The sequence below is a fragment of the Danio aesculapii genome, chromosome 10, assembly GCF_903798145.1.
Source record: "Danio aesculapii chromosome 10, fDanAes4.1, whole genome shotgun sequence".
Classification (NCBI taxonomy): domain Eukaryota; kingdom Metazoa; phylum Chordata; class Actinopteri; order Cypriniformes; family Danionidae; genus Danio; species Danio aesculapii.
In genome coordinates this window covers 13,300,862-13,319,708 of record NC_079444.1, presented here as the reverse complement: position 1 = coordinate 13,319,708, position 18,847 = coordinate 13,300,862, and the positions used below count along the sequence as shown (strand labels likewise).

General features: G+C 36.9%; 1 protein-coding gene across 2 annotated transcripts in view; it reads left to right on the top strand.

The window, feature by feature from the left end:
• Positions 1–18,847, top strand: part of syk (spleen tyrosine kinase) — a 54,846-nt gene that overhangs the window by 17,530 nt on the left and 18,469 nt on the right. For both annotated transcript variants that reach the window (XM_056467034.1, XM_056467033.1), the window contains exons 3-5: positions 912–1,072; positions 13,075–13,222; positions 16,599–16,682. In XM_056467034.1, coding sequence (XP_056323009.1) covers positions 912–1,072; positions 13,075–13,222; positions 16,599–16,682 — 393 coding nt within the window. The remainder of the gene's footprint in view (positions 1–911; positions 1,073–13,074; positions 13,223–16,598; positions 16,683–18,847) is intronic.

Here is an 18,847-nt window from a genome sequence, read left to right as displayed (position 1 = left end):
ACATCCCGGCGGCTTGTTTTTTTCGCAGTTTTTGTTTTCGGGAATCCACGAGAGGCTGCTGTGTACACTTTTTGTGCCATTAGCGAGTGCCATACGCGCCTGCTGTTCTCGCGTAAACTCACCAGAGGCCACTGTTGACAGACTTTTTGACTGACTGAGCGAACAATCAACTGACCCATCCACCCTCTTCCCTAAACCCAACCAATTTAATCAATTGGCACACCCACCCTCTTACCTAAACCCAACCAACAGGTTTTAAAAGCAACCCAAAAAAAGAAAAGCCTTTGTCTGATTTTTTTTTACCACGTTTTTAGATTTTACCACATTCTGACCCTGCTATATACTTGTTTTTTTTTTTTTTGAATTCTGTTTTTGTCTTGCCTGCTTTTTTGGAATCGTTCTTCACTGGACTCGAACCCCGTCGTCGTGGTCAACTCCTCTCTGCGTCTTAACAAACTGGTTGCAGCCAGAATGCCGTCCATACGGAGGTAAGCGGTCAGCTGGTAAGCGCAAAAAGTAATGGTGTCACACCGTCCCATAGCGTTCGTTTAAAAAAAATTAAATGCAGCCATACGTACCTCTGGCTAATTAATTTGCAGTTTCCAGAAACGTCTGTAGGGCTACGTTTTCAGAATGAGCCTGTGTTGGAAATAATGAAATGGCAGCCCAGGGTCCTGATCTAAACCTGATTGAAAATCTTAGGAAAATCACACTTTTTGAAATTGTGTCTTTCAAATCTGAAATGAAATACATTTTAAAATAATTCCATAACATTGGAGTTATTTGAAACTCACGTGGTAATTCAATACTATTTTTTGTGAATAGATTAGCAAAAATTAATTCATGGCTACTTTTGCTTATATTTTTTTCTGAACAAAATCAGAAAAATGTTGTTGTTGGTTGTGCGTCAGGGTTCAGCGCTGGAGCAGGCCATCATCAGCCAGAGGCCTCAACTGGAGAAACTCATCGCCACAACAGCGCACGAGAAGATGCCCTGGTTTCACGGCAAGATCGATCGCGAGGATTCAGAGCTGCGTTTGCTCAATACCTCACGGGTCAATGGCAAATTTCTGTAAGTCTTCTTCACTTGTTGAATAACATGTACAACATCAAAAAACATCTGATCCTAATGTGAATTTTTAGACTCACTAACAGTGGATATCAACATTTGAAAAGTAATTTACGGATGTAAATTACGGATTTTTATTATTATGAGAGGTTTTTTCAAGGTAACAGATAAAAAGATTCCACATTACGGATGTATGTGAAGTTTCAACAAAAAAAAAACACACAATTACATAATATAACTCTTTGAAACTCCCCCTTTTTGAAGTTTATTTATAAACTAATTTCGAGAGGATCACATGCTTATCATTGCTTGCAGCCAGTTCCGCATTATTCAATTTATGATTCACCAATCAGACGATTCCTAAGCCACTATAAAGACCCTAAGTTCCATATAACAGCCGTCTTCATTTTGAAGAATCTCCCCTTCCACCCCTACTCCTCCTCCTTTCCTAGATGTGTGGCACGGTGGCCCAGTGGTTAGCACTGTTGCCTCACAGTGTCTAGTCCTTACCAAGCCAGCTGACGTTTCTCTGAAGAGTTTACACGTTCTCCCCATGCTCACGTGGGTTTCCCCCGGGTTCCCCAGGTTCCTCCCATCATCCAAAAACATGCAACTTAAGTTAATTAACTAATCCAAATCAGGACCATAGGCATGCTCCTAGTAAGTACTTATCTCTTAAGAGCAATTATTATCTGTTCATTAGCTACTACAGCAGGGGAGTTCTCGAGATCTACCTGAGCTCAAACTCCCCTTTCGCCTTGCAAATGGGAGGGAGCCCCAGGCTCAAGGATCTTATGAGCTCAGGGCTCTCTCCTGGGACAGCATCCCAAACAAGCTTTATGATCAATCATCAGCTAAGTGTGAACTCTTGAATAGGCTTTGAACCAAATTGAGTCATTTTGGTGACTGACGCTTTAAATTAAAAAAAGGTAGAGCTATAAACACCTGTGTGTCAGCATATTGACATATTCAAAAATCCAAGGACAGACGGCTGCTTCTCACTCAGGGCTGTCTTTGCTAATCAGGGAGAGATTGTCACTAATGGGTGAGGCCTTCCCCCTCTGTTTACATGTACAAAGGGAGAATGTCAATCTATGGGCTCTATTTTAACAATGTAGGTGCAAAGTCTAAAGCACATGGCGCAAAAGCATTAAGAGCAGGTTCGAATCCACTGGATGGACAAATACGCTTTACACCCCGGCGCATGGTCTAACAGGGTTGTGTTTATTCTCTTAATGAGTTATGGGTGTGTTTTGAGCATAATGTACATTAAACCAATCAAAGTCTCATCTCACATTCCCTTTAAGAGTCAGTTGTGTCGCACCATGGTGCATTTGGTATTCACATGGCGGACTTTGTAAGTGGAAAAACTGAACGCTTCACTAGCGAGAAAACAGTAAAACAGCATCTGCAGAGCGAGGATAAAGAACGTGCCTCTTTACTTTCTCTTTGGTTTACTTTTACTCTTTACTTTACTCCTTTACTTTTGTGGGTAAGGAAACAGTGTTGTACGCACTCCACTGAAGACATCCATTAGCCTACATATATAATTTTGTTTGTTAAGCGCAATGATTTGATATCTCTAAATTTAGATCTAATTTCCAGGAAACAAATAAATGAACAATAAAAATGAAGTGTGGTCAAACAACTGAGTTATATCCAAACGCGTCCTGTTCTTATACCCCATATGGTGATGCACGTGTCTCCAAACCCGTCAGGTGGACAAATCTAAACTTGTTTTTATTAAAACAAATATAAATATGCATATAATAAATAATACTGTTAATAATAATAATAACATTATATAAATACATATTGTCATGAATAAACTGAAAAAAGCCCCCTGAGATGAAAAAGGCATGAAGGCAGTGGTTTTTATAAGTTATAAAATAATTTTTGTAACATTTTAATCCTTACATTTTTTTCATTTGTAAAGATATTTGTGTATTGCTGTACATCCTGTGTGTGTTAAGTGTTTGTGTAAGTGTTTGGACCTGTATCGGTGCATAACTAACGTGCTCTGTGTTGGACTTTAGACCAGCTTTTAGTTGGGCAATGGCACAAGTCTGTTTCAGTTCCTCAAAATAGCAATGCACCAACAATCCACCTTAAAACACTTCCTTTTGAGACCAGCACACCATGAGTCCACAAAGTGGCACAAATGGATTTAATATTTAAACAACGTGGTGCAAAACGTGAAAGTTAGGGTTGCGTTGGTCTGAAAACAGCAGCAAATCACACCAAATACGCCTTGCACTTTATTGCGCCAGATGTATGATAGGGTCCAAAGTGTTTCTGCTGTTTCTTTTTATGAAGTGTGATTATAAAAAAAATAGAAAAATATATTTTTTACCATTAGAGACTGGCTACATTCACACACTGTTGCAACACAACTGTTTAAAACACTTTTAAAAGGGATTTTTGCATAATAGGTCCCCTTTAAGAATCATCAGTGAACAGATCTTAAGCAACAGATCTTTTATCTAAGAATAATTTTCACTATAATTTTTTTCTTTGCAAATTTAAAAGGTTCAATGTATGTTAACATTCAATCAGTGCAAATAAAGAAGTGACATTATCCACACTTATGAAATCGATGTCTATTATTTGTCTAAAAATAGCAGACATTGTTATGTGAACAATTAATTCATGCAAGTTAATCTACTGAATAAAATTTTTTTTATTTTTTTAAATCTTAAATTAAAGTCTGTCAATTTTCTTCTACGTTAGAAGTGGCGGTTCTTCTCTGTTAACAATAACACAGGTGTCAATTCCAGTTCCTGGTGGGCCGCAGCTCAGCACATTTTAGTTCCAACCCTAATAAAACTAATTGAGACCTACAGGTAAGTGTGTTGGAGCAGGGTAGGAACTAAACTGTGCAGAGCTGTGGCCCTCCAGGAACTGGAATTGACACCTGTGATATATGTTAACAATTAATTCATGCAAGTTAATCCACTGAATATCAAAATTTTGTATTTTCTTAGCTTAAATTAAAGTCTGTCCATTTTCTTCTGCGTTAGAAATGATGGTTCTTCTCTATTGATGTCAGTTTGACAGCTTCAGCTGCAATGTTCTTAACCACGTGCCTTACCAATTGCTATGAGGGAATGATGCGTGAACATAAAGCCCCCTACTCAATATTCCACTTCAGTTAGAAGTACATACTAAAATAATAGTTTTGTTTTATTTATTTATTCATTTTACTTCGACTAAGGCCCAATTCCAATTCTACCCCTTAGCCCTTCCCCTTACCCCTTGTTTTGCGCGTTCACGTCAAGGGGTGGGGGTGTCCCAATTCTCTTTAGCTTGAAGGCGTAGGGCTAAGGGGAAGGGGTGAATACCTCTTCGAATTAAGATTTTTCAGGACCACACTTGAAACCGAGGGGTAAGAACATTTCCCAGAATACACCAGCCACAACGGCAGAATCACTGCACCCGGAAGTAAGGAGATCCACAAATTTGTATTTTTTTGTCATTATTACGAATTTTTACAACAAACGATCACATGTTTGAATATATTCATTACCGCGTTCATGTTTTACCGGCATAAAAAAACACTAAAATAAAAACCGCTAAATTTCGTGATCTATAATCCATAATAATAACTCCTGTATAGCAGGTCCACAACATTCTGACACTCGATGACACTTAAATATCCTGTCAGAAAAGTCTAGTGGCTGGGAATGAGCTTTTTACAGAGTCTGCTATAATGTTAATGGTGTTGGTCTGTTTACATACAGGTAGATGAATATGGCCACTGTGTAAATGCACAGTACAGTTACAATCTTATTGCCACATTAGATCGTTATGATAACATGATATCGATGCCTTCAGTGATTTCCTGAAGATAAATACTAAAAAAAATAGCACAACTGGAATAACTACAGCAGTCACCATCGTCTTATGAAGCAAGAGATCGCGATAACATATGATGACGTGTTCAGGTGTTGTAGTGGTGTCCCAGTTCTTAGGGGGAAATTTTGAAGTTCTTTCCCTTCACCCTTGGTTGTAAGGGCCAAGGGGAAGGGGTAGGGGTACAAAAATAGAATTGGGATTGGGCCTTAGTCCCTTTATTTATCAGGGGTCGCCACAGCGGAATGAACCGCCAACTTATACAGCACATGCTTTATGCAGCGGATGCCGTTCCAGCCGCAACCCAGTACTGGGAAACACCCATACGCTCGCATTCACACACACTCATACACTATGGCCAATTTAGTTTTGTCAATTCACCTATAGCGCGTCTTTGGACTGTGGGGGAAACCGGAGCACCCGGAGGAAACCCACACAACAATGCAATCTCCACACAGAAATGCCATCTGACTAAGCCGGGGCTTGAACCAGCGACCTCCTTGCTGTGAGGCGACAGTGCTAACCACTTAGCCACCGTGCCGCCCCAGTCTTATTTAAGTACGTACTAAAAAAAAATCTGCAACTTTCGGTTTAAGTGACCTTTAAAAATAAAGGTGTCAGGAAAAACCAAGAAGGTATTTTCACAGTGATGTCATTAAAGAACCTTTTTTTCGGTTCTCCAAAGAACTAAAAATAGTCTGAAGATCAATTTTACTTTATTTTAATGTACAATTTACACTATTAGCAAACCAGTAACAATTAACTAAGACTTCTAGCTCAATAGACTACTAAGAAGCTGCTTATTAATACTTGGTAAGGTAATAGTTCGGTTTTGGCAGTGGGCAGGATTAGGATTTCAGGACTCTTTTTAATAGGTAATAAACCAGTAGAAAATGTCAATTGTTACTTAAATTAAAGTGTTACCAATTTCATAATCTACTTTTTTTCCAGAATAGGTGCATGAATTGATCAAAAGTGACAGTAAAGACATTTTACATTGTTATACCCCATTCTTTTGTAACAATAAACCAAGCACATATAATAGTTTGTGCTGTATACGTTTTATGGTACCACTTTACGATAAGGTTGTATTAGTTAATGTTAGTTCATATATTTGCTAACATGACCAGAACATTTACGGTCTTTATTTATCTTGGATAACATTAGTGAAAGGTAATGAAGTTGTTCATTGTTAGTTCATGATAACTCACAGTGCATTATCTAGTGTTAACTAGCATGAATTTGGATTTTAGTAAATGTTGAGCTATCACTAATAAATGCTGTACAAGTTATATTCGTTCTTAATTCATGCTAGTAAATACATTAACTCATTAGTAAATACATTAATTCACTAGTGGGCTTCAGCGATCCTGCAGGTGGGCCGCGGGATAGCTTAAAGTTAACTCTCAGTATAATATTATAATTTTTTGATTTTATTATTAATTTGCTATATTAAAATGATCGAAGTAATACACTTTCTCCTCTTCTTTGATTGATTACTTTAAACTTGGCGCAAAAACAGCCTCATAATCGCGTCTGCGACTAGTACTCGCAAGTCTGTTTATTCACAAGCTGCCTAAAGTGAAAGTGAAAGTTTCTATTTAATACATCCACATAGTAGGCCAAAATAATATCCTGTGAGAGTTTTAGAATGGACAGGCGCACACACAGGAGAATCTAGCGAGGCTCAATAGTGTTTCTGCCATAGAATGTAAAATAAACTTGCATATGAGCTTCAGACACGCTCTGGCTAAGAATGTTCCTGTCAGCGATCTCTTAATAATATCCAGCTGCAAACTCAACCTCCATCAGATCGACGCGTTTCAACAGATTTAGGGTGTTTTACTGTATTTGACATTTGTCTGTATCCTTTTGCATAGTAGATATTCAGTCAGAACAGTTTAAAGCAGAAGCTGGTCATCTGCAATCTCCCTGTTTGATTTTTTTTATTTTTTTTTGTCAAATAAGTTTTATTTAAAATTAATTTAAAAATTAAGAGGAAAACAACATGAACATTATACAAAAAAATAAATAAAATAAAATAAAATAATAATAATAAAAAAAACACCCACCCACATAACAAGCAAACTTGTTACAAAGACCTGTTTGAACAACAGAGTATGATGACAAAGCATGTTAAAACATTACAGAAATGATGCATTATTATGAGAGTTTTTTTCAAGGTAACAGATAAAAGGATTCCAAATTTTGTCAAATTGTTCAAGTTTTCTTTTCAAATAGTATCTAATTCACTCCAAATGTAACATAGAGGCAATTTCTCCAAGCCACAGTTTACATGTAGGGGATTCCTTTTTTTTCCAAAACAGTAGCAGTAGCTTCTTGGCAGTAGTTAAGCAGTCTGAGAGCGTTTTATGTTGTGTATTTGACAACAAATACGTTTGTTCAGAGAATCCCAGAATTAAAAGCATTGGATCTGGTTGTAATTGCAACTTCAACACCTCGGAAAGCACTTCAAAAATTCCACTCCAATAATTCTGCATCTTAGAACAAAAAATAAAACTGTGAGAAAGATCCGCATCTGATGAATTACATTTGTCACAAAGAGGTGAAATATTTTGGAAGATTCTATGTAGTTTTTTCTTTGAATAATGTAACCTATGAATTGTTATAAATTGAATAAGACAATGTCTAGAATTAATAGAGCGTTTATTAATATCCTCCAAACGCAATCTCCCTGTTTACCTGTGGTTCTCATTGAATCTGTGTATGTAAAAAAAAATAATAATAATATTAATAATAATAATCATTCATTCATTTTCTTTTCGGCTTAATTCCTTTATTAATCAGGGGTCACCACAGCGGAATGAACCGCCAACTTATCCAGCACGTTTTTACGCAGCGGATGCCCTTCCAGCCGCAACCCATCTCTGGGAAACGTCCATACACTTTCATTCACACTCGTACACTGGGGAAAATTTAGCTTACCCAATTCACCTGTACCGCATGTCTTTGGACTGTAGGGGAAACCGGAGCACCCGGAGGAAACCCACACGAACGCAGAGAGAACATGCAAACTTCACACAGAAACGCCAACTGACCCAGCCGAGGCTCGAACCAGCAGCCTTCTTGATGTGAGGCGACAGCACTACCTACTGTGCCACTGCATATCAGTATCAGATTATATCAGATTTCTATTTGGGACCTATGTTTCCATCAGTCTGGTCTTCATCACAGTGCATGCTTTTATTATAATGAAGCATCTCTGAAAGAACCTTCTGGCTAACCCAGGCCTGACAATGGTCTGCTGTGATCGGCCTTTCTTGCATACAGTAATGTATGAATATATGAAAACATTGTCTGTAAAAGTGCCAGTAAAAGTCACATTTCTGATAAAGAATGTAGATGAAAGATGGCCTCTATAGATAATTTAGTCCTGCTGGGTCATCTTCTGTGGTGACTGCTGTCATTTGATTTATCCTGAAATTTTCATCATCTAAACATGTAATTTTGTACATCAGGTTTCCATGCACCAAGAGTAATGCAACAGTTACTTATCATTTTGAGTATCCATTTATAATTACATCATTTTAATTGTAAATTTAAAGTGACTGCACAGTTATTTCAGATGTAATGTGTGACTTGCGTTTTGAAACGGAATTAACTGGATGTCAAATTGTGTTATGTTGAACAGGTTATTTTAGTACAATGACCAAAGTATCTTTGACTTTTATTGTATCCAAGCATTTAAAGAACAAAATAATTTATTTTGATGGTCCGTTTGTTGAATTTAAGTTACATTGCAGCTACATGCTAACTAATTCTCATTAGATTATAAGTAGACTGTTGGGGTTAGGGTTGGGTTTTGGGTTAGTGTAAGTTATAAGTTTCTTATAGTCAGTTAAATGTCTGTTGAAGGAGCAGTATCAACAGATATTAAGCAGACAGTCTACTAATACACAAATGGACCATCAAAATAAAGTGTTACTAAAAAGTGTTTTTTAAATATGTGCAATTTTGTCAATGGTTGTGAATATTGTGTTTAGATTTTTGAAAATTGACACCAGGGTTCTGATCTTGTATCAAAGCGATTGTTAAATACTTTAAAATCTTAATTAAAATTGTATATGCCGTCATATATGAATCCAAAACTACATTGATTAAATATCAAAACAAGAACAGCAAAACAATTTAATAATAAAAGTATATGGTATAGATAAAAATGTGTCACTAAATTTTGAAAAGGAGGCTGGATGAAGCTTAAGGCAGAGGTTTTGGACTGCAGTTATAGTGAAAGCAATGAGGCAGAGAGAGGTGCTGTGTGGTTTCCGCTCTGACACTGTTTGAGAGGGACTTCCTGAACTGACCAAAGGCGGAAAACAACAACAAGCTGGGTGGGGGTTGTGTGTGTGTGTGTGTGTGTGTGTGTGTGTGTGTGTGTGTGTGTGTGTGTGTAGACTGTGCGTTTGCTTTAAATAGAACACTTGCAAGTAAAGGATGGGTATGTAGTCCTCAGAATAATGGAAAAAGATGAATGTTGGTTTACAAGACAAAGACACTTTTGTCATCAAAGTGTTGAGTCTGCATCTTTCAGTGCTCTAGTTTTTACTGAAGCCTTTTGAAAAGAAAAATATCATTCTGGAAATATCAGTTTGCTGTTTATTTAGTATATTTTGCACTTTTATGAAACATTTATTGGTTCACCAAATAACCCAACATTATACTGAATCTGAATGTTGAATCTTTGTTTTAAAAAACATCCACAGCGCCATCTACTGTTGATTTGTGTGTAATATAATCAGAAAAAAAAGTCAGACTTGGTTAATTATGTAGGGATTACAGAAAAACCTTTCCACAAGATGGTGAAATGCTTCTTAAATCCTTAGAAATTTTTCAATAAAAAATGTATGTACATTTATAAAGCTAAACGTTGCATTAAAGACCACCTATGATTCAAAACCACCTTTTGGAAGCTGTTTGGACAGAGCTGTGTGTATCAGTCATATTGGAGTGAAATAAACACAATAAGTCCTTTTTTTTAATTTCCTGATGTTAAAATAGAATCCAAATAGCAGTATTTTGATGGCCACCACAACCTGACGTAGCAGTGCGGTTTCCCCATCCACTAAATAAACTGACAGCCCCGGATTAACATGTCCCCATAGTAAGGCGAATAAACATGTCCATAGACCAGGATTTACAAAGAAAGGGGGATTGAAAGATCTGTTCTAACTCTCTGTGGTCATCTGCACCTCAAGAATGAGTTTTAGGTTGAAAACGTTTTTAAAAGAGAGCATGTTTTCAGGGCCGGAGCAAGCAGAACTGGCGCTCTAGACAAAACGACGATCATGCCACCCTCAACCCGAAATTGAAAATGGAAGTGCCGCGAAGTGAAAGTGGGTGGGTGTTGCGGATGAAAGAAAGGAAGTGAGGAAAGGGGGGGGGGGGGGGGGTCTTTGAGGATGAAAGTGTATGTGTGTTGGGGGGGGGGAGATGGTGGGTTGAAAGAACCAGCTCATTTGCATTTAAAGACACAGGCTACAAAACAGCTACAATTTGCTTCAAGCTCAAAAATTGGCATATTCTGCATTGTATAATAAATAATCTGATGGGTAATTTGAGCTGAAAATTTACTGACACATTCTGGGGACACCAAAGTCTTATCTTACATCTTGTAAAAGGGGTAAAATCATATTAAAATCATAGTAAAATTAAAAAAAAGGGGCAATCATATTATATTTACTAATGCTGGCTGTATTCACACACTGATGCCAAACAACTGGGTTTAAACCTCACATCAATGTGATTTTTGAATAAAAGGTCCCCTTTAATGCACACCTGATATGGTGATGTGTCCACAATGCTAGGTGGAAACCTCGGTTGTGCATTATTTTCTAGTAATTCAACAGATCTCAGTCAGTTATTTCAGTTACCACAGTAAATACACTACCGCACTAAACTATGGTTACCACACATACATTTATCACGTGTCAGGTTTTCGTCCACAAACAGCTCTTGTGTGTAGTATTACTGTACATTCATCATTCTACATATTAGAACGTACGCTGCTCTTCTGTTTGACAAACAGGAAAATGCAGTAATCAAATCAGGTTTTTTTTCAGTTGAGATTATTAGACAAAGTAGAATGGCTTTTTAACTTGTGTGGAATTCGAGAGATTAATTGATGCATTTATATCATCACATATGTTTTAGAATAGTTAAACATTTTACTGTGTGTTTTCAAGGTATTAAAAAGGTGGCACCACCTTATCTTTCTAATCTTATTAGCAGGGCCAGACAGAATCTGCAGACATGTTATGCTATTTCAGTGGAGAACTTTGTAAAAGATCTGCAGATTTATGCATATTGATTTTGGGAGTATCATAACTTAATACATGAAATAAAAAAATAATACTTTTTAACTTTTATTTAATGTTTACAATTATCCAACTAGATCCACTTATTTGGTAAACAAAGCAAGTCTCTTATAATGTATTAACTAAAGAACATATTACTTTACAAACTGCATTGTAAGAAAATCAAAAAATTTACATTTTGATATTATTATTATTATTATTATTATTATATCACAATAATATTAGTGAAATTAATTTAAAAACTAAATAAATATAAATGAACACACATATACAAGTAAATACATTGGCTCAATGATGGGCTAAAAAAATTGCGGAAATCTGTGTATTTTTGCACATGCAGATTCCTGTGTGGGCCTACTTATTACTGTTAAAATATCTGGCAGATGCGTTGTCAAACCAGAAAATGTTAATAGTCCCCAGTTCCAAACTTAAGAAAAAAAGAGGCCTGTGGAATGGGCTGCCTATGTCTATTAGAACAATCTCTAATGAATCCTTGTTCAACGGGAAAATCAAACTGTTGTTTTATTGCGCTTTATAAATAAAATAAATTTAAAGGAAAGTATATATAAAGTGTTCTGTTTTGTTTTGTTTTAACTGAAATGATTCAGTATAGTGATATTGAACTAATGTAGTCAAAACCTGCCTGGAACTACTTTAGTTGTGCGTTTATATGAAGATTATGGCACAGCTTAGAATGTTCATCAGCCAGTCAGAATCAAGCATTTAACAGCCCTGTAGTATAGAATAATAAATAGAAGGAAGAATAATTGTAGATGCGCTGCTCAAAATAAATCAATTCAATAGACCGGAGAGCTTTATTCCGCTTATGCTACATTTCTCACACCTAAAGTTCAGATGCTGTATTTCAAGATATTTATCACGTTTTTGTCCAGCTCCAGCATGTAATACTAGTTTCTTACACATTTCATCCTAAGACTTTTGTTATATTTTGATTAAAGTTTGTTTGTTGTAGACTGTAAAGTAGTTTTAAGTATCTCTATAGTTCTGTAATATCAGTATACTTCTGTACCGTAAATATGGTCAACGCCTACTTTTTAGTAGTTCGTGTGGTTCCCAAAATATAATTACACACCTTATGAAGTTTATTTATGAACTGATTTCGAGAGGAGCTCGTGCTTATGATTGAGTGCAGCCAGTCCCACATTAGCTAATGTATGACAATCAGACGAAGCTTAACTCGTTATAAATAACCAGAGCGTCTTACCGTAGCCATCTTCGTGTTGAAGAATCCCCCCTTCCACCCTTACTCCTCCCTCTTTTCCCCTGACAGGGTGACACGGCGGCCCAGTGATTAGCACTGTTGCCTCACAGCAAGAATGTCAAAACCTGGCCAAATTGACATTTCTGTGTGAAGTTTACATGTTCTCCCCGTGCTCGCATGGGTTTCCCCTGCGCTTCCCGGTTTCCTCTCACAGGCAAGACACGTGACATAAGTAAATTGGCCAAACCAAATCGACACCATAGAAGAGCACTTAATTAGTAGATTACCTATCCACAGTAATTCCTTATTCCTATCCGCCATAACAAGCAGAGAGTTCTCGAGATCTACCTGAGCTCAAACTTTCCTCTCGCCCTACAACGGGAGGGAGCCCCGGGCTCGAGGATCTCATGAGCTCAGGGCTCTCTCCCGGCACAGCATGCCAAACACGGTCTATAATCAATCTTTAGCTAAGGGTGAACTCTTGAAAGAATAATTATATCAGCCAATCAGAATCAAGCATTGAACAGTCCTGTAGTGTAATATAAATTATTTTCCAATCTCTTCTTAACACTTGTAATTTTCTCTCCGTCTCACAGAATCAGACAAAGAGAAAACAGTGGCAGAAACGAGTCCTATGCGCTGTGTCTCCTGCATAACAATCAAGTCATGCACTATAGAATTGATAAGGACAGGGCTGGCAAGCTCTCCATTCCTGATGGCAAGAAGTTTGACACACTATGGCAGGTAAGAAAAAGAGACATGACAAAAGATTTTTGAGCAGATGCTGATGATAATCATGATAGAGCATGGTGATTAGATTGAGCCAGCTCTCTTTTGCACTAATAAATGCAGAGAGAGGGTCAAAACCTGATGACATCACGTTGTAGAGTCCCAGCAGCCAATCAAAACTCAGAATTAATAGAGTTACCTCACATTTTGTGAGCTTAGATGCTTTTGTTCTTGCTGTGAGGCGAACGTGCTACCAACTGCGCCACCCTGCAGCCATAATAATAATTAATAATAATAATAATAATAATAATAATAATAATAATAATAATAATAATAATAATAATAATAATAATAATAATAATAATAATAATAAACATATTACTGACAGTTCCAACTGTTTATTTACAACAAAACAGCTCCAGATAAAACGATTCAGTAATTTGTGGAATATTTTTTGGGGGGGTGGGGATGTGGGGGTATCCCTTATTTTCACATCCCAATGTTGACAGGTATGCTTTAAGTGCATACATTAGATTTAAAATGACCCACTAAATCATTCGCTACCCACCATCCCTCTTGTTGTTCTTAAAGAAATCTACCTTTTTAATATGCATCAATATATCCCTTATAAACAAAACAACAAGGAAAATCAGTTATTAAAAGATTTCTGTTTTCTAATGTTTTTGTGTAAAAGGAGAATAGGGTCGCTGGTGACCCAAGATCTGTAATAGTGTAGATTTTTCATTGTACAACACAATTTAATATCTAATGACTCAGCAAGTGCAATTCAATTTTAGTCCTCAAAGTATTAATGTTTGATATACAGATAATGTGATATTTTACAGGCAGGGCCGGATTAACGTAAGGGCTAGGTAGGGCTGAAGCCCCAGGGCCCACTGTAGAAGGGGGCCCTTGATTGGCTGAAGAATTAATTTGCGCTATGGCGCGGGAAACGCCTTTCTCTAGTTGATAATGTGAAGTATTCCTTTCGGTTCGCTGCTGTTCAAAAACAGTGATGCCAGTGCTAAACTGGGGCTCAGAGTGGCTGTAGCCCAATCAGAACATTGGATAGCCCTGTTTTAGTCACCCATAAGGGTGATCAGATGTCCTAATTTTCCAAGGACAGTCCCTTATTTGGGCACTACCTTGAGAACCGTCCAGCCAAAGGCTAACGAAGCTCGTCATAGAACAAAAACTAAAATTCAAACAGTCTTCATCATTGATACAATTGTACTTAAGTAACAGAAGCTGGGTCAGGCGGAATCATGATAAATGGACTCCTAACTGAAGCGCAGTCTCGGCTGCACAGCGGTTACTGGACTCAGACCGGCGCGCTCCTGCACAATCCTTCCATCACACAATATAACTGAGACAGTGTATGAACAAATCAAATAGCCTACACAAGCAGTTGTCAAAATCTCTATCGTTGCGGAGTGTCTATGTCAAGTAAATAAAAGTCTAACTAAACCAGTTAGAAAGCAAACTATTTTTTATGAATGTTTACTTTGCCCCTTGAAAACGACCGTAATAATATGGAGCGATGAAATATTGGCACTGGCTTTCATAAGACAATATATCTGATGCAAAAATATATAAATGAATAAATAAATAAATAAATAAATAAATAAATAAATAAATAAATAAATAAAGTAAGGATGCTAGCCTTCTGTAACTCAGACGACAACAATCGTTTGGATATAAGCATGAATATTAAAGATATCCTATTATTAGGGATTTATGGTCAGCTAAAGTTCTAAGTAAACTTTTTAAAGGTGAACCCCATTTAAAGTATTTATTATAAAGCACTAATTTAGGAGGCATTGCAAATGTTTTTTGTTTTGCTGATTTTTGCAGCCTGTTTGAACTTTAAATTCAGATTATGTCATTACTTAATTTTGTATACTTGCAGGCCTATTTTAATAAAATAGAAAATATATATAATAATCAAATCATGGAAAATTAGATGATAATATTAATTAGTAAATTATTAATAATAATAACAACAAAATCAGAAATCAGAATCAGAAATCAGAAAGAGCTTTATTGCCAGGTATGTTTGCACATACGAGGAATTTGTTTTCGTGACAGAGCTTCTACAGTACAACAGAATTACAGAGACAGGACAAAAAACAGATAATAAATATAAAAAAGCAGTAAGTAGTGAATGCAAATATACAAAAATAGACAAGTGTATGTAGAGCTACATTACTATATACAACGTTGTATGTGCAGCTGTTATGTGCAAATTGGCATGTAAAGTGTGTTGTTACATAAGTGTATATGTGTAAAAAAGTGTATAGCAAGTAGTGATGTTGGTTCCATAATTATTATTATCAAGTGGATTGCCTGAGGGAAGAAACTGTTTCTGTGTCGGGCTGTTCTGGTGCGCAGTGCTCTGTAGCGTCGACCAGAAGTAAAAGTTCAAAGAGGCAGTGTGCTGGGTGTGAGGGGTCCAGAGTGATTTTGGCAGCCCTTTTGCTCGCTCTGGATAAGTACAGTTCTTGGGGAATAGGGAGGGTTGTACCAGTGATTCACTCAGCAGTCCGAACTATTCGACGAAAAATAACAACAACAATATATATAGCGAGAGCCTTGGATTTGCTATATATATGTCCAGGGCTCAATATGTTCTTAATCCAGCCCTGTTCACAGGTATAAATCAAAACATTTTCAGCAAACAACAATTTTAAATGAGTATTTTGGGGTTTTATGGTAATTCTTTAAAAGAGCCTTTTCATTTAAAACACTTTTTTTTTTGTTGTCTTTGACTCTTATATAGAAAATAATAATCTCTGATACCTATCAAAAAAAGGAGAATTCAGTTCTTCACGCTTGCAGAGGTAGACATTGACTTTGAATGTGGTGACCAAAGGGACAAATGACGTGTTATATTTAGATTTCCTGCTTGTGTGATTGAGCGTAGCACAAAGCATCAAAGCTTTAGCAAGGTTACGGCTACAGCAAGGCCACTAACTACAGTAGCCTTGACAAACCCCAGCCACATTGTGATAAGAAGAACTTGAATGAGATTTCAAAAAGGTGGGTGTGTATTTAAAGCATGTTAACATGGAAATAGTCGAATTTGTTGAGATATACAGTTGGTGATGATGCGTCACAACAAAAGTGTGTTGATCAGGAGTATGTTTTTTCAGTGTATTTGTAGATTTCATGCTTTGTTAGTATAAATTAGCCTCGTTAAAGGTATATTCAGTGTATTATTTGAAGATGAGCCGTTAGCAAAGAAACATACACGATGTTTTTATACCATTCGCTGAAAAACAAGTTTTCTACAAAATGGCCTCAGCTTACAAAGCGTAACCACAACACTGAAGCGATGGCCTGTGATGATGGCAAGAGTCTGATTTGATGTGAAATGTGTTGTATATTATAGCTGGTAGAACACTATTCTTACAAGCCTGACGGCCTGCTCCACGTGCTCACCGAGTCCTGCCAGAGACCATCACATCATTCGGAGGTACGTACATCCACAACTATCATCCAAACACACACTACAGTCAAAATGTGCTCTAAAGGCTATGTTATAAAAAGATAGTTCACCCAAAAATGAAATCTACAGTTCATTTTCTTACCTTTAGACTATTCAAGACTTCCAGTAGAATATTAAAGAAGATTTTTAGCTGAATATGTGGTCCTTGAGGATATCCTCCGAAAACAAGTCAATGGTCACCCATTTTTCATCAATTGTTTCCCCAATATCGTGCAGCCAGAATAGCACATTTAGATTAGTTAATGACCATGTTAAAAGCTGTCTTAATTGAAAGCCAACTACAGCCAATCAAGAGCCGGTCAGATGACGAGAAGCCAATAAATACAGGCATATATTTGGATCCCGCCCCTACTTAAAACCTCATGCTTGCAGAAATGACTAGTTTGTGTAGACTACATTGTTCACTTATGTGTGTTCTGTTTGTTATTTGTCCTCTCAGCGTGTTTGTGTGCACAATCATTTTTTTTTTGTGTTCAAAGTTGGAAATTAGAAGTTTATTCAGATTTACAGTTTAGTAATTTGCTTGCTTTCAAACATTATAACATACAATTAAGATATCAGTGTACCATTAGAAAACAAGAGGTTGGATTTGGACTTAATAAATAAGAATAAATCCCCCATAACAGTGGTGTAGTCCTAAAAAAAAGGGGAAATAAAGGGGAAGTCTAATCAGCAAAACAAGCGAGTATACCGAGGGTATACGCAATTATTGATCCTCAGAAGTCGTAATACCCAAACAGCTAGTGGAAAAAAGTTGGCATACTGAGTATACGTGCGTATAGCCCCGACTACACCACTGCCCCACAAGGATTTATTACCAAGGACCACACATTCAGCTGAATATCTTCTTTAATGTTCTATTGAAGAAAAGGTCATCATCTTAGATGGTCTAAGGGTAAAGAGTAAAAGCAAATTAACAGCAAATGTTCATTTTTGGATGGACAGTCACATTTGCACTGCTCCAACAGATGCTAACCAATGTGGACAATCACCACATAATAGTATTTCACTTCTCAGACACTCCATCCCAGCAGGCGCACAACGTCATAAGATGTTAATATCAAGTTAGATTTAGGTTGTGATGTCAGGTGACCAAAATTCAATGTCTAGTCAGCGTCTAAAGACAACGTTATTTGATGTCCAATAATGATGTCAAATGACGTTGATACTTTGTTGATTTTAGGTTGCGTTGAAAAGTGACCAAAATCTAACGTCGATCTTAAATCAACGTCATGTTGATGTCAAACACTGACATTTATTCATCAGGTAAGGCAACCAAAATCCAACGTCTGATAGATGTCATAGTGGCAACATCCACACAACGTCAAGCTGTAACATCATTATACATTGATATTTGGTTGATTTTAGGTTGGACGTTAAACATTGACATAAGCCTGATGTTGGGTTACAACGTCAACCTGATTTTCATTTCCAAACAAAATGCAACGTCCCCACAACATGCGGGTACAGCGTCAATCTGACGTTGTGTTGACGTCCTGTGTCTGCTGGGATGACTCACAATATCCAACAAAACCAGACTGAATTCTCTGATAGTGTTGGTCAGTGTCTGTCAGTGCAATGTGCATTAGCCTGAATATGTGATCATGCTTTTAAAGTGAACTGACATGTTTGACTACAAGAAATGTCTACCAATTAATCTCAATGTAAGCTAGTGGGATAAATTAAAAAACGGTTCTCAGCTGGTGAGTTGTGACCCAAAACTGTGACAGACAACAGGGACAAACACTGCTAAATGCAACAAAGAAATCCAATGCAATCTCACAGCTATTCTTAACTTTTTGATTTTGTGGTCAATTTGTATTCATTAGTACAATCTGATTTGTCCGTTTTAGTATAGTTTGTTCATTTCACAATAAGGGGTAGGGGTAAAGGGTTGTTTTTTGAGGGGGGCATGCCACCTTTTAACATGTGTACGTTTTCTAAAGGTATACCACATGAATTTGTATGAATTAGTCACTCTTCTGACTAATGTGTTTTCCTGTGAAATCAAATTTTTCACTGAGATAAATAAATGAATAAAGCCCAAATCTGAGAAAATCTGCACTTATTGAGAACGCTTGAGTTTTCCCACAAAACCTATTTTGAATCCTCGTAGAACGGTGCATTGGCTC